Source organism: Symphalangus syndactylus, chromosome 10, assembly GCF_028878055.3.
Source record: "Symphalangus syndactylus isolate Jambi chromosome 10, NHGRI_mSymSyn1-v2.1_pri, whole genome shotgun sequence".
Classification (NCBI taxonomy): Eukaryota; Metazoa; Chordata; class Mammalia; order Primates; family Hylobatidae; genus Symphalangus; species Symphalangus syndactylus.
This window is the reverse complement of record NC_072432.2, coordinates 100,083,308-100,099,038: the sequence shown is the minus strand read 5'-3', so window position 1 is coordinate 100,099,038 and position 15,731 is coordinate 100,083,308. Positions and strand designations below refer to the sequence as shown.

At 39.6% G+C, this 15,731-nt stretch overlaps 1 protein-coding gene across 19 annotated transcripts in view; it reads right to left on the bottom strand.

Annotated features, from left to right (window-relative positions):
* The window catches only part of CEP70 (centrosomal protein 70), a 158,433-nt gene that overhangs the window by 106,921 nt on the left and 35,781 nt on the right, over positions 1 to 15,731 (bottom strand). For 10 of the 19 annotated variants that reach the window (XM_055295269.2, XM_055295273.2, XM_055295268.2 and 7 more), the window contains exons 3-6: positions 8,299 to 8,424; positions 7,031 to 7,121; positions 6,786 to 6,909; positions 6,072 to 6,252 (exon numbers count right to left, since the gene is read on the bottom strand). In XM_055295269.2, the coding sequence (XP_055151244.2) occupies positions 6,072 to 6,252; positions 6,786 to 6,909; positions 7,031 to 7,121; positions 8,299 to 8,367 (465 nt within the window). In that variant the 5' untranslated portion in view covers positions 8,368 to 8,424. The remainder of the gene's footprint in view (positions 1 to 6,071; positions 6,253 to 6,785; positions 6,910 to 7,030; positions 7,122 to 8,298; positions 8,425 to 15,731) is intronic. The other 9 variants (XM_063610715.1, XM_063610705.1, XM_063610714.1 and 6 more) reach the window with 2 other exon arrangements.

Here is a 15,731-nt window from a genome sequence, read left to right as displayed (position 1 = left end):
AAACATCCAGGACCAGATGGATTCATAGTCGAATTCTACCAGATGTACAAAGAGGAGCTGGTACCATTCCTTCTGAAACTATTCCAATCAATAGAAAAAGAGGGAATCCTTCCTAACTCATTTTCTGAGGCCAGCATCATCCTGATACCAAAACCTGGCAGAGACACAACAAAAAAAGAAAATTTCAGGCCAATATCCCTGATGAACATCGATGCAAAAATCCTCAGTAAAATACTGGCAAATCAAATCCAGCAGCACATCAAAAACCTTATCCACCACGATCAAGTCGACTTCATCCCTGGGATGCAAATCTGGTTCAACACATGCAAATCAATAAACGTAATCCATCACGTAAACAGAACCAAAGACAAAAACCACATGATCATCTCAATAGATGCAGAAAAGGCCTTCAACAAAATTCAACAGCCCCTTCATGCTAAAAATTCTCAATAAACTGGGGATTGATCAAACGTATCTCAAAATAATAAGAGCTATTTATGACAACCCACACCCAGTATCATACTGAATGGGCAAAAACTGGAAGCACTCCCTTTGAAAACTGGCACAAAACAAGGATGCCCTCTCTCACCACTCCTATTCAACATAGTATTGGAAGTTCAGGCCAGGGCAATCAGGCAAGAGAAAGAAATAAAGGGTATTCAAATAGGAAAAGAGGAAGTCAAATTGTCTCTGTTTGCAGATGACATGATTGTATATTTAGAAAACCCCATCGTCTCAGCCCAAAATCTCCTTAAGCTGATAAGCAACTTCAGCAAAGTCTCAGGATACAAAATCAATGTGCAAAAATCATAAGCATTCCTATACACCAATAATAGACAAACAGGGCCAAATCATGAGTGAACTCCCATCCATAATTGCTACAAGGAGAATTAAATACCTAGGAATACAACTTACAAGAGATGTGAAGGACCTTTTCAAGGAGAACTACAAACTACTGCTCAAGGAAATAAGAGAGAACAAAAAAATGGAAAAACATTCCATGCTCATGGATAGGAAGAATCAATATCATGAAAATGGCCATACTGCCCAAAGTAATTTACAGATTCAATGCTATCCCCATCAAGCTACCATTGACCTTCTTCACAGAATTGGAAAAAACTACTTTAAATTTCATATAGAAACAAAAAAGAGCCTGCATAGGTAAGATAATTCTAAGCAAAAAGCTGAAGGCAACACACTACCTGACTTCAAACTATAGTACAAGGCTATAGTAACCAAAACAGCATGGTACTGGTACCAAAACAGATATATAGATCAATGGGACAGAACAGGGGCCACAGAAATAACACCACACATCTACAACCATCTGATCTTTGACAAACCTGACAAAAACAAGAAATGGGGAAATGATTCCCTATTTAATAACTGGTGTTGGGAAAACTAGCTAGCCATATGCAGAAAACTGAAACTGGACGCCTTTCTTACACCTTATACAAAAATTAACTCAAGATGGAATAAACACTTAAACATAGGACCTAAAACCATAAAATCCCTAGAAGAAAACCTAGGCAATACCATTGAGGACATAGGAATGGGCAAAGACTTCATGACTAAAACACCAAAAGCAATGGTAACAAAAGCCAAAATAGACAAGTGGGATCTAATTAAACTAAAGAGCTTCTGCACAGCAAAAGAAACTACCATCAGAGTGAACAGGCAACCTACAGAATGGGAGAAAATTTTTGCAATCTACCCATCTGACAAAGGGCTAATATCAAAAATCTACAAAGAATTTAAACAAATTTACAAGAAAAAAACAAACAACCCATCAAAAAGTGGGTGAAGGATATGAACAGACACTTGTCAAAAGAAGACATTTATGTGGCCAATAAACATGAAAAAAAGCTTATCATCACTGGTCATTAGAGAAATGCAAATCAAAATCACAGTGAGATATCATCTCATGCCAGTTAGAATGGTGATCATTAAAAAGTCAGAAAATAACAGATGCTGGAGAGGATGTGGAGAAATAGGAACACTTTTACACTGTTGGTGGGGGTGTAAATTAGTTCAACCATTGTGGAAGACAGTGTGGTGATTCCTCAAGGATCTAGAACCAGAAGAAATACCATTTGACTCAGCAATCCCATTACTGGGTATATACCCAAAGGATTATAAATAATTCTACTATAAAGACACATGCACACGTTTATTGCAGCACTATTCACGACAGCAAAGACTTGGAACTAACTCAAATGCCCATCAATGATAGACTGGATAAAGAAAATGTGGCACATATACATCATGGAATACTATGCAGCCATGAAAAAGGAGGAATGCATGTCCTTTGAAGCTGGAAACCATCATTCTGAGTAAACTAACACAAGAATGGAAAACCAAACACTGCATGTTCTCACTTATAAGTGGGAGTTGAACAATGAGAACACATGGACACAGCAAGGGGAACATCATACACTGGGGCCTGTCGGGGGGTTGGGGGCTAGGGGAGGAATAGCATTAGGAGAAATACCTAATGTAGATGACGGGTTGATGGGTGCAGCAAACCACCATGGCACGTGTATACCTATGCAACAAACCTGCATGTTCTGCACATGTACCCCAGAACTTAAAGTATTTATAAAAAAAAAAAACTTAAATGTATACTTACCATATGACTCAGGAATTCCAATTCTAGGTATCTACCCAAGAAAACTGAAAGCATATGTCCACACAAATATTTGAACATACAGTTTACAAGAGCTTTCTTTGTAATAGCCAAAAACTAGAAACTAAAATGTCCATCAACAGATGAATGGATAAACAAACTGTGATATATCCATACAATGGAGTACTTCTCAACAATAAAAAGGAATAAACTATGGATATATGCAACTACATGGGTGAATCTTGAAATAATGCTGAATGAAAAAAACTGAATATCAATTATATTAATAGCCCATGCCAACTGAATTGTCTTTTCCCAAAAGTCTTTCAATATACCTCAAACATTTGCAAATTTCCTTGACCTCTTTGCATATACATACAAAACCAATGTTTCCTTTCTCCCAACTACAAAACATGCAGCACTAAACCATTCTAAAATTGGAAACAACTGTATACCAAAAATAGAAGAATGTGTCTTAAACTATGAAATAATTATTCTCCACAGGCACTTTCATCTTCTCAAGAAAGCAAAGATTGATTAGTATGGTGAAGAAAAGAAGAAGCTGACACCTCAAAACATGCCACTTTGGCATAAGGATTATTCTGAGTTGAAGGCAACTAAGACGATAACACAAGAAAAGCTCTCTGCCCTTCCTTTATTAGCCTAAAGGAGGACATAAATTTGTACAGAAATTAATCCAGTGACAACCCTGGATCCTTATTAGCCCAGAGGTGGCACTAGAGGACTCTACATAACCAAGTTTACTGACTAGCCCTTATCTTCCATTAGTCCCTAATACATTTACCTTCCCACAATTTGCTTCCCTAAAGACTCAAAGTCCTTTTCCTTTGTCTTGCTACTTCTCTGAAAATTTATTGGTGGTGGCTGTTGTTAAGATGCTATAGAAGTCCAAGTTCTAGCAACCTCTTTGAGCCCAACATCCATGGGTTTCTCCCATGTATATATGATATAAACATATTCATAAACTTGTTCGTTTTTCACTTGTTAGTTTTTTGTTACAGAGCCCTGACTGAGAATCTGAAAGGGTAGAAGTAAAAATATTTTTTCCTTCTCTATAATAGAATGAGATGTTTGACTAGTATGTAATAGAAATGAGGCAACCTAGCAACATTCAGGGGCAGCAATTCCTTGGGTTTGCTGATTTCTGTTGACACTCTATAAAGTACCCATCAGAGACTTAAAAAAACAAACAACTAATTTCCGTTGATCATATTAGCACAGATAGCCTTCCCCAACCCCAGGTATCCACTCCTCAATCCTATTTGCCCTTCCCCTTCTATGGGTGACTGAAGCATGAAACCTCCTCTGTACCAATTTAAAAGCTACACGACAAATCTCTGGGACCTGGAACAAAGAGCTAAAGCCACGATAAATCATTTATGACAGATGAAACTATTTGATAGAAAATACATGGCATTACATTCAAGTCACCCCTTATCAATGAACTCTCACGTATCTGTTCTTTGAAGTGCTTAAAACCCGGGTAAATTTGTAAGCCTTGTATTTCTAATAATTTAATTTTGTTATTAATTACATCTCAACCTCTCTGAAAGATAGACATCTTCCCCCAACAAAGACCACTGGTCTTCCTGCTCTCAACTCGTTCACTCAGCCAAAGACCCAGCACAGCACCTTTACAGCTTCTGATGGCTGCTTTTTCATATCAACAAGTCAATGATTTAAACAGCTTCAGATTTCCACATGCCCTATATCTAAGAGCAAGGTCAAAACCAATGCATATAGAAAATATTTCCAAAATACCCCTCCATTTAGAGAGATTTTATAAATATACTATTGATGAGGAAAGCAACCTTGTTAACAAAGCCAACCTAGGCCAGGCACAGTGGCTCACACCTATAATCTCAGCACTTTGGGAGGCTGAGGCGGGTGGATCACGAAGTCAGGAGTTCAAGACCAGCCTGGCCAAGACAGTGAAACCCCATCTCTACTAAAATACAAAAAATTAGCCGGGCGTGGTGGTGCATGCCTGTAGTCCCAGCTACTTGGGAGGCTGAGGCAGGAGAATCGCTTGAACCTGGGAGGCGGAGGTTGCAGTGAGCCTAGATCACGCCACTGCACACCAGCCTGGGCGACAGAGCAAGACTCTGTCTCCAAAAAACAAACAAAGGCAACCTAAAAATATAGCATTCTAGTGGTAGAGGAGTTTGTCAAACAATGTCTTCTCTGAAACTATGGTCAATACCAGCAGCTGTAGTACTGCCTGTCCCAAGCTGGCACATAAACAAGGTCAGAGCACCAACTGCTTCTATCCTCATACTAGAGCCCCCTAGTATCTCTGGTTAATTCTCTTGGACTCCATGGAATTTATACTAACTCATCTGGTCCTTCCAATACTGCCAGCATACACTGAGGGGACTTCCAGACCCTGCCTGATGAATACTGCTCCCTTTTAGATAGCCTGAACTCACATACACAAAGGTATATATAGTGTTGTGTCAGCAAAACCACTAAAATAAGGACTCAATGTTTATAATGATATATTAGCAAAGATCAGAAACAACTCACACAACTAAACATTAGTTACCAGCACAAGATTCATTTCCTTTAATCACAATAAACACCCAAGTTTTAATAGTTTTTTAAAATTAGGGAGTTAATTATTTAATGTTATAAAATTGCCATTTCTGTAAAAAGAACTCAGTTTTAGACATAAAAAGTTGTAGATGCCAGCCAGGTGCAGTGCCCCACACCAGTAATCCCAGCACTTTAGGAGGCCAAGGCAGGCAGATCACTTGAGCTCAGGAGTTTGAGACCAGCCTAGGTAACATGGCAAAAGCCTGTCTCTATAAAAAATATAAAAATTAGCCAGGCGTGGTGGCATGCGCCTGTAGTCCCAGCTACTCCAGAGGCTGAAGTGGAAGGATCACTTGAGCGCAAGAGGCAGAGGTTGCACTGGGCCGTGATTGCGCCACTGCACTCCAGCCTGGGTGACAAAGCCAGACACTGTCTCAAAAAAGTAAATAAATAAACAAACAAAGTTGTAGATGCCTATTAGATATCCAGTAGAGATATCAAGTAGGCAGCTGGATATGAGTCTAGAATTCAGGGACAGGACTGGGCTACGGATATAAATTTTGGATCCTATATTAGATTGAGATCACCAAGGGAATCAGAGTATATAAGAAAGAGAAAAGATCTAAGGACTGAGCACTGGGGAATTCCAACATTAAGAGGTTAGGGAGATGAGAAAAAAAAACAGCAAAAGAAATTAGAGAATGATCAGTGAGGTCAGAGGGAATCAAAGAGGACATTCTAGAAACCAAGTGAAGAGAATTTCAAGGTAGCAGTGATAAGCCAAAAAAGGTAAAAACCACTGAATCAAACAACATGGAAGTCACCTGGGGACCATAATGAGCTGTTCTAGTACTAACTAACCATCATCTAAGAATTCATAACTCAGTACCTGTAAAGTTTTCTGCTCCTTTTGAAGATCTTTTATTTTATTCTGTTGCTGGCAAGCCCTATTTAGTGATTCATCCTCCAATTCACCAATTTTGGATTTCACACTCTGCATAATTTGTTCCAAGTCATTAGCTCGTTGTTCTTGATTGGCTGCTCGGCTTTGCTCTAGCTGAAGTTTATTTCTAAGTTAATAGACATACAATTTCTTCATTTAGTATTAAAAATAAATCAAATTACCAAACATATCCATATAAGAATGTATTGACTTTCTAAAGTTTCTTTGCATTCTCTTTATCCAAAATGCTTGGAACCAGAAGTGATTCATATTTCAGATTTTTTCAGATTTTGGAATATTTGCATCATACTTACTAGTTAAGCATCTCAAATCTGAAAATCCAAAATCCAAAATGCTCCAATAAGCATTTCCTTTAAGCATCATGTTGGTGCTCAAGAAGTTTCAAATTTTGGAGCCTTTCAGATATTCAGATTTGAGATGCTCATCCTGCAACAGAAACTAATAGAAGAAATATAGCGTACCATTAAACATCTATGTTAAGCTATTACCAAAAGAGTTACCTATTAAAATTTTACCTAAAAAAATTTTTTAGTTTAATATTTAATCAAAATGGGAAATTAAATTTCAAGATTGTTTTCAAGGCAGTTATTTTTAGAATGCATACAAACAATTCAAAAGAAATCTTTTCCATTTTCTTACCTAAGCTGTTGATTAGATTCTATAAGCTCCTGTATCATGTTCTGTTGATGTGATGTTTCTTCCACCAGCAATTTCAAATTCTGTCTCATCCTTTGTGATGACTGTTTGTCAAAAATGATGAGATCTACATTTAAAAAGTATATAATACACATAGTAAAAATAAAAGGCAAAAAAATTTAAGATAAAAAATTTTTTAAGGAAAAATAAACTTTTTACCTTAAGCAGCAAGAATAGGATCTAATTACCTTTGAGATCTGTTCTTTTGACTAGAGACAAAGGTTTTAAGCCATGCTTCATCAATAGCACATTTATGCTTTCCCATTCTGCTTCTTCCTGCTACAATTACAGAAAGAAAGGGTCAACTTTAAGATATAAAGTGAAGAAATTCTCTCATATATAATTTCCTGCATTTTCAGAATAGAACTTTTTCTTCAAAAGTTTTAAGTATAAATGTTTATGCATATATAATATCCAAAAAACACATTTATTGTTTCTAGCAAAATTAGTAATAGAGTAGAAGTATGTAAATAAGCACAAATTGTTGCATTATACAGAATACTCATATGCAGGCCTCAATGGACAAAACCAACAACAACAACAAAAACACGTTGTAACTTCAGTGAATCAAATAAATCTAAGGTTTTAGATTTAACTAAGCCAAACCAAGCCCTGCTCAGAATAAACAGCTGTAAACTAGGCTATAATAACTGGATAGTAAAGAAAAGGTGAGTCACTTCTAAGTATCACTTTCATAATGACTAGGGTCACAAAAAAATCAAAACATACCAGACTAGTTGGAGCCAATATTTCAGACAGCTCCTTGTCAAATGGACAAGGTCTAACTATAAAAAGGAGCCTGTCCATCTGGATAACTGACTCTAACAGAATCACCCTGAAAGACACTCTCAAAGTCAAACAAGTCTTTCTTTCTGACTGTTGACTTTTTCCTCCTTTTTTTTATATCTCCTCCCACTCGTAACTTTTCCTTCATTTATGCTTTAGTCTTTCTGATCACAGAGTTTAACTACGTGGTAGACACAACTAAAATTATCACTGATGTTTTAGGAGCCAAAAGCTCTGAGTTAGTGTCTCAGAACATCTACTGTAACTCATAAAAACAAAATGCTCTATACATAATAAAGTCACATATTTTGAATGATTAACTTATACATATTGTTCCCTGATATCTCTTACATTTTAAGATAAAGTAATTGTAAATTCTGAAAATAGTTGGGAATGGCATTTTCCAAAGTACATGCTACAGAACACTAGTCTAATGAAATGTTCATCGAACTAGTGTTAAGTATGTATGAAATGTTGTATACTAAATCCTCCCTTTGGAGACTAATATTGTGAAGTCTTAGAGGAATTAAATCATTTCATAGTCTTTAACCCAGCATTTCCCAAAATCATGAGAAAAGAATCCTTTTAAAGTCAAATTTTCCTGTTTGTAGATGTAGCATTCTTTGACACATATTTTGAGAAGCAATGTCTTAAAATATTTTAAGTTTACCTGTTTTTCAGTCATGAGTCTGTTTGATGGTTGATTGGAATCCTGGGGTTTAGGGGCTACCAGAAACATAGTTACTTTTGTAGAATCAAAAGAAACAGAAAGTGGCAATTAAAAAATTTGAGTTGCCTAAATGAAAAAAGACAAAAAGTGCAAAAGGAGTTAAAGAAAAGTATATTTAAAAGAATCCACTATTCTTGCAGGGCAATTCAGGTCATTCCTGTGTCAAAACTTTGTGACTTCTTAGATAGCTGATTGTAAGACTCATTTGAATAAACCCTATCTTATAACGTACTCCTCTGGAAATAAAGCATTCTGGGATTTTACACATATACCACATACACACACATACACTCTGTCCTGTCCAACCCCCCCACCACAGAATGAAGGAAATATCTAACTGTATAATGTGAAAAGCATGTGACATTAATAAACTGTTAACTTTTGGAAGATGCTTCTTTCAGTTCTTTATGCTGCATTCAGAAAAATACAGAAGACATACTCCTCCAAACACAAGACACACTGATGAAGTATAATGCATAACTGGTACCCAAGAACAGAGGAAAGAATGGAGTAGAAAGAGCATTTGAAGAGCTAATGGCTAAGAAAAATTTGAGAATCAATGAAAGACATAAATCCACACATTCTAGAAACCCAACATATTGCAACTGGGATAGAGTAAAAAAAAAAAAAAAAAAGAGAAAAAAGAAAAAGTCAGTCAGTCATACCTAGACACTAATATCTTCAATGTGCTGAAAGAAAATTGCTTATCTAAAATTCCAAAGCCAGTGAAAACATTCATTAACGACTAATAAAGGCAAAAGTAATATATTTTCAAACACATGACACAAAATAAATCTGAGAGAGTTCATTGGATCTGCTCTGTAAAAAATTCTAAAGAAGCTGCTTCATGCAGAAGACTCCCTGATGGAAAAGCAGAGATGTAGAAAAAAATAGAGCAAAACAATGGGCTAGTCTAAACACAGACTACATAATGAGATCCTGTGAAGTATAAAATATACAATTAAAATGCACAGTAACAGAAATATATTAGCTGAGAGTAGGGTAAATGGAGTAACAGTGTTCTAAGTTTGTTTACAACGCAGGTGGACACTGGTAAAGGTATCTGTTAACACTGGGCTTTTGTATAAGTTAAGGATGCTTGAGAATTTCTAGGACATCCACTGAAGAATCGAACAGAAGTATATAATTCTCTAACTAGTAAAGGGGAAAAACAAGACTATAATGATGCATTTTTAAAAATAAACCCAAGGGCGTCCAAGATGGCCAAATATGAAATGCTCCAGTCTGCAGCTCCCAGAGTGATTGGCACAGAAGACAGGTGATTTCTGCATTTCCAACTGAGGTACCTGGTTCATCTCACTGGGACTGGTTGGACAGTGGGTGCAGCCCACAGAGGGTGAGCCGAAGCAGGGTGGGGCATTGCCTCACCTGGGAAGTGCAAGGAGTCGGCAGATTACCCATTCCTAGCCAAAGGAAGCCGTGACAGACTGTACCAGGAAAATCGAGACAGTGCTACCCAAATACTGTGCTTTTCCAATGGTCTTAGCAAATGGCACACCAAAAGGTTATATCCCATGCCTGGCTCAGCGGGTCCCACGCCCATGGAGCCTTGCTCACTGCTAGCGCAGCAGTCCAAGATTGAACTGCAAGGTGGCAGCCTGGCTGAGGAAGGGGCATCCGCCATTGCTGAGGCTTGAGTAGGTAAACAAAGTGGCAGGGAAGCTTGAACTGGGTGGAGCCCACTGCAGCTCAAAGAGGCCTGCCTGCCTCTGTAGACTCCACCTCTGGGGACAGGGCATAGCTGAACAAAAGGCAGCAGAAACTTCTGCAGACTTAAACGTCCCTGTCTGACAGCTCTGAAGACAGCAGTGGTTCTCCCAGCATGGTGTTTGAGCTCTGAGAACGGACAGACTGCCTACTCAAGTGGGTCCCTGAACTCCATGTAGCCTAACTGGGAGACACCTCCCAGTAGGGCCCGACTGACACCTCATACAGCTGGGTGCCCCTCTGAGATGAAGATTTCAGAGGAAGGATCAGGCAGCAATATTTGCTGTTCTGCAATATTTGCTGTTCTGCAGCCTCCACTGGCGATACCCAGGCAAACAGGGTCTGGAGTGGACCTCCAGCAAACTCTCACAGACTTGCAGCTGAGGGACCTAACTGTTAGAAGGAAAACTATCAAACAGAAAGGAATACCATCAATGTTAACAAAAAGGACATCCACACCAAAACCCCATCTGTAGGTCCCCATCATCAAAGACCAAAGGTAGATAAAACTACAAAGATGGGGAGAAACCAGAGCAGAAAAGCTGAAAATTCCAAAAATCGAGCACCTCTTCTCCTCCAAAGGATCGCAGCTCCTTGCCAGCAACGGAACAAAGCTGGTGGAGAATGACTTTGACGAGTCGACAGAAGTAGGCTTCAGAAGGTCGGTAATAACAAACTTCTCCAAGCTAAAGGAGGATGTTCAAACCCATCACAAGGAAGCTAAAAACCTTGAAAAAAGATTAGATGAGGTGGAGCCAAGATGGCCGAATAGGAACAGCTCCGGTCTCCAGCTCCCAGCCCCAGCGACACAGAAGACGGGTGATTTCTGCATTTCTGCTTGAGGTACCGGTTTCATCTCACTAGGGAGTGCCTAACAGTGGGTGCAGGACAGTCGGTGAAGCGCACTGTGCGCGAGCCGAAGCAGGGCGAGGCATTGCCTCACTCGGGAAGCGCAAGGGGTCAGGGAGTTCCCTTTCCTAGTCAAAGAAAGGGGAAACAGACGGCACCTGGAATATCGGGTCAGTCCCGTCCTAATACTGCGCTTTTCCAACGGGCCTGGAAAACGGCACACTAGGAGATTGTGTCCCGCACCTGGCTCGGAGGGTCCTATGCCCACAGAGTCTCGCTGATTGCTAGCACAGCAGTCTGAGATCACGCTGCAAGGCGGCAACGAGGCTGGGGGAGGGGCGCCCGCCATTGCCCAGGCTTGCTTAGGTAAACAAAGCAGCCAGGAAGCTCGAACTGGGTGGAGCCCACCACAGCTCAAGGAGGCCCGCCTGCCCCTGTAGACTCCACCTCTGGGGGCAGGGCACAGACAAACAAAAACTCAGCGAGAACCTCCACAGCCTTAAATGTCCCTGTCTGACTGACAGCTTTGAAGAGAGTAGTGGTTCTCCCAGCATGCAGCTGGAGATCTGAGAACGGACAGACTGCCTCCTAAAGTGGGTCCCTCACCCCTGAGCAGCCTAACTGGGAGGCACCCCCCCAGTAGGGACAGACTGACACCTCATTCAACCGGGTACTCCTCTGAGACAAAACTTTCAGAGGAACTATCAGACAGCTGAATTTGTGGTCTCACGAAAATCCGCTGTTCTGCAGCCACCGCTGCTGAGACCCAGCCAAACAGGGTCTGGAGTGGACCTCTAGTAAACTCCAACAGACCTGCAGCTGAGGGTCTTGTTTGGTAGAAGGAAAATTAACAAAGAGAAAGGACATCCACACCAAAAACCCATCTGTACATCACCATCATCGAAGACAAAAAGTAGACAAAACCACAAAGATGGGGAAAAAACAGACCAAAAAAACTGGAAACTCTAAAAAACAGAGCACCTCTCCTCCTCCAAAGGAACGCAGTTCCTCACCAGCAACGGAACAAAGCTGGATGGAGGATGACTTTGATGAGTTGAGAGAAGAAGGCTTCAGACGATCAAACTACTCTGAGCTACGAGAGGAAATTCAAAACAATAGCAAAGAAGTTAAAAACTTTGAAAAAAAATTAGAAGAATGGATAACTAGAATAACCAATGGAGAGAAGGGCTTCAAGGAGATGATGGAGCTGAAAGCCAAGTTTCGAGAACTACGCGAAGAATGCAGAAGCCTCAGTAGCAGATGCGATCAACTGGAAGAAAGGGTATCGCTGATAGAAGATGAAATGAATGAAATGAAGAGAGAAGGAAAGTTTAGAGAAAAAAGAATAAAAAGAAATGAACAAAGCCTCCAAGAAATTTGGGACTATGTGAAAAGACCAAACCTACGTCTGATTGGTGTACCTGAAAATGATGGGGAGAATGGAACCAAGTTGGAAAACACTCTGCAAGATATTATCCAGGAGAACTTCCCCAATCTAGCAAGGCAGGCCAGCATTCAGATTCAGGAAATACAGAGAACGCCACAAAGATACTCCTCGAGAAGGGCAACTCCAAGACACATAATTGTCAGATTCACCAAAGTGGAAATGAAGGAAAAAATGTTAAGGGCAGCCAGAGAGAAAGGTCGGGTTACCCACAAAGGGAAGCCCATCAGACTAACAGCTGATCTCTCAGCAGAAACTCTACAAGCCAGAAGAGAGTGGGGGCCGATATTCAACATTCTTAAAGAAAAGAATTTTCAGCCCAGAATTTCCTATCCCGCCAAACTAAGCTTCATAAGTGAAGGAGAAATAAAATACTTTACAGACAAGCAAACGCTGAGTGATTTTGTCACCACCAGGCCTGCCCTAAAAGAGCTCCTGAAGGAAGCACTAAACATGGAAAGGAACAACCGGTACCAGCCCCTGCAAAAACATGCCAAATTGTAAAGACCATCGAGGCTAGGAAGAAACTATAGCAACTAACGAGCAAAATAACCAACTAACATCATAATGACAGGATCAGATTCACACATAACAATATTCACGTTAAATGTCAATGGGCTAAATGCTCCAATCAAAAGACACAGACTGGCAAACTGGATAAGGAGTCAGGACCCATCAGTGTGCTGTATTCAGGAAACCCATCTCACGTGCAGAGACACACATAGACTCAAAATAAAGGGATGGAGGAAGATTTATCAAGCAACTGGAAAACAAAAAAAGGCAGGGGTTGCAATCCTAGTCTCTGATAAAATAGACTTTAAACCAACAAAGATCAAAAGAGACAAAGAAGGCCATTACATAATGGTAAAGGGATCAATTCAACAAGAAGAGCTAACTATCCTAAATATATATGCACCCAACATAGGAGCACCCAGATTCATAAAGCAAGTCCTCAGTGACCTACAAAGGGACTTAAACTCCCACACAATAATAATGGGAGATTTTAACACCCCACTGTCAGCATTAGACAGATCAACGAGACAGAAAGTTAACAAGGATATCCAGGAATTGAACTCAGCTCTACATAAAGTGGACCTAATAGACATCTACAGAACTCTCCACCCCAAATCAACAGAATATACATTTTTTTCAGCACCACACCGCACCTATTCCAAAATTGACCACATAGTTGGAAGTAAAGCTCTTCTCAGCAAATGTAAAAGAACAGAGATTATAACAAACTGTCTCTCAGACCACAGTGCAATCAAACTAGAACTCAGGATTAAGAAACTCAGTCAAAACCGCTCAACTACATGGAAACTGAACAACCTGCTCCTGAATGACTATTGGGTACATAATGAAATGAAGGCAGAAATAAAGATGTTCTTTGAAACCAACGAGAACAAAGACACAACATACCAGAATCTCTGGGACACGTTCAAAGCAGTGTGTAGAGGGAAATTTATAGCACTAAATGCCCACAAGAGAAAGCAGGAAAGATCCAAAATTGACACCCTAACATCACAATTAAAAGAACTAGAAAAGCAAGAGCAAACACATTCAAAAGCTAGCAGAAGGCTAGAAATAACTAAAATCAGAGCAGAACTGAAGGAAATAGAGACACAAAAAACCCTTCAAAAAATTAATGAATCCAGGAGCTGGTTTTTTGAAAAGATCAACAAAATTGATGGACCGCTAGCAAGACTAATAAAGAAGAAAAGAGAGAAGAATCAAATAGATGCAATAAAAAACGAAAAAGGGGATATCACCACCGATCCCACAGAAATACAATCTACCATCAGAGAATACTACAAACACCTCTATGCAAATAAACTAGAAAATCTAGAAGAAATGGATAAATTCCTCGACAAATACACCCTCCCAAGACTAAACCAGGAAGAAGTTGAATCTCTGAATAGACCAATAACAGGTTCTGAAATTGTGGCAATAATCAATAGCTTACCAACCAAAAAGAGTCCAGGACCTGATGGATTCACAGCTGAATTCTACCAGAGGTACAAGGAGGAACTGGTACCATTCCTTCTGAAACTATTCCAGTCGATAGAAAAAGAGGGAATCCTCCCTAACACATTTTACGAAGCCAGCATCGTCCTGATACCAAAACCTGGCAGAGACTTAACCAAAAAAGAGAATTTCAGACCAATATCCTTGATGAACATTGATGCAAAAATCCTCAATAAAATACTGGCAAACCGAATCCAGCAGCACATCAAAAAGCTTATCCACCATGATCAAGTGGGCTTCATCCCTGGGATGCAAGGCTGGTTCAACATACGCAAATCAATAAATGTAATCCAGCATATAAACAGAACCAAAGACAAAAACCACATGATTATCTCAATAGATGCAGAAAAGGCCTTTGACAAAATTCAACAACCCTTCATGCTAAAAACTCTCAATAAATTAGGTATTGATGGGACGTATCTCAAAATAATAAGAGCTATCTACGACAAACCCACAGCCAATATCATACTGAATGGGCAAAAACTGGAAGCATTCCCTCTGAAAACTGGCACAAGACAGGGATGCCCTCTCTCACCGCTCCTATTCAACATAGTGCTGGAAGTTCTGGCCAGAGCAATCAGGCAGGAGAAGGAAATAAAGGGTATTCAATTAGGAAAAGAGGAAGTCAAATTGTCCCTGTTTGCAGATGACATGATTGTATATCTAGAAAACCCCATTGTCTCAGCCCAAAATCTCCTTAAGCTGATCAGCAACTTCAGCAAAGTCTCAGGATACAAAATTAATGTACAAAAATCACAAGCATTCTTGTACACCAATAACAGACAAACAGAGAGCCAAATCATGAGTGAACTCCCATTCACAATTGCTTCAAAGAGAATAAAATACCTAGGAATCCAACTTACAAGGGATGTGAAGGACCTCTTCAAGGAGAACTACAAACCACTGCTCAATGAAATAAAAGAGGATACAAACAAATGGAAGAACATTCCATGCTCATGGGTTGGAAGAATCAATATCGTGAAAATGGCCATACTGCCCAAGGTAATTTATAGATTCAATGCCATCCCCATCAAGCTACCAATGACTTTCTTCACAGAATTGGAAAAAACTACTTTAAAGTTCATATGGAACCAAAAAAGAGCCCGCATCGCCAAGTCAATCCTAAGCCAAAAGAACAAAGCTGGAGGCATCACGCTACCTGACTTTAAACTATACTACAAGGCTACAGTAACCAAAACAGCATGGTACTGGTACCACAACAGAGACATAGATCAATGGAACAGAACAGAGCCCTCAGAAATGATGCCGCATAGCTACAACTATCTGATCTTTGACAAACCTGACAAAAACAAGAAATGGGGAAAGG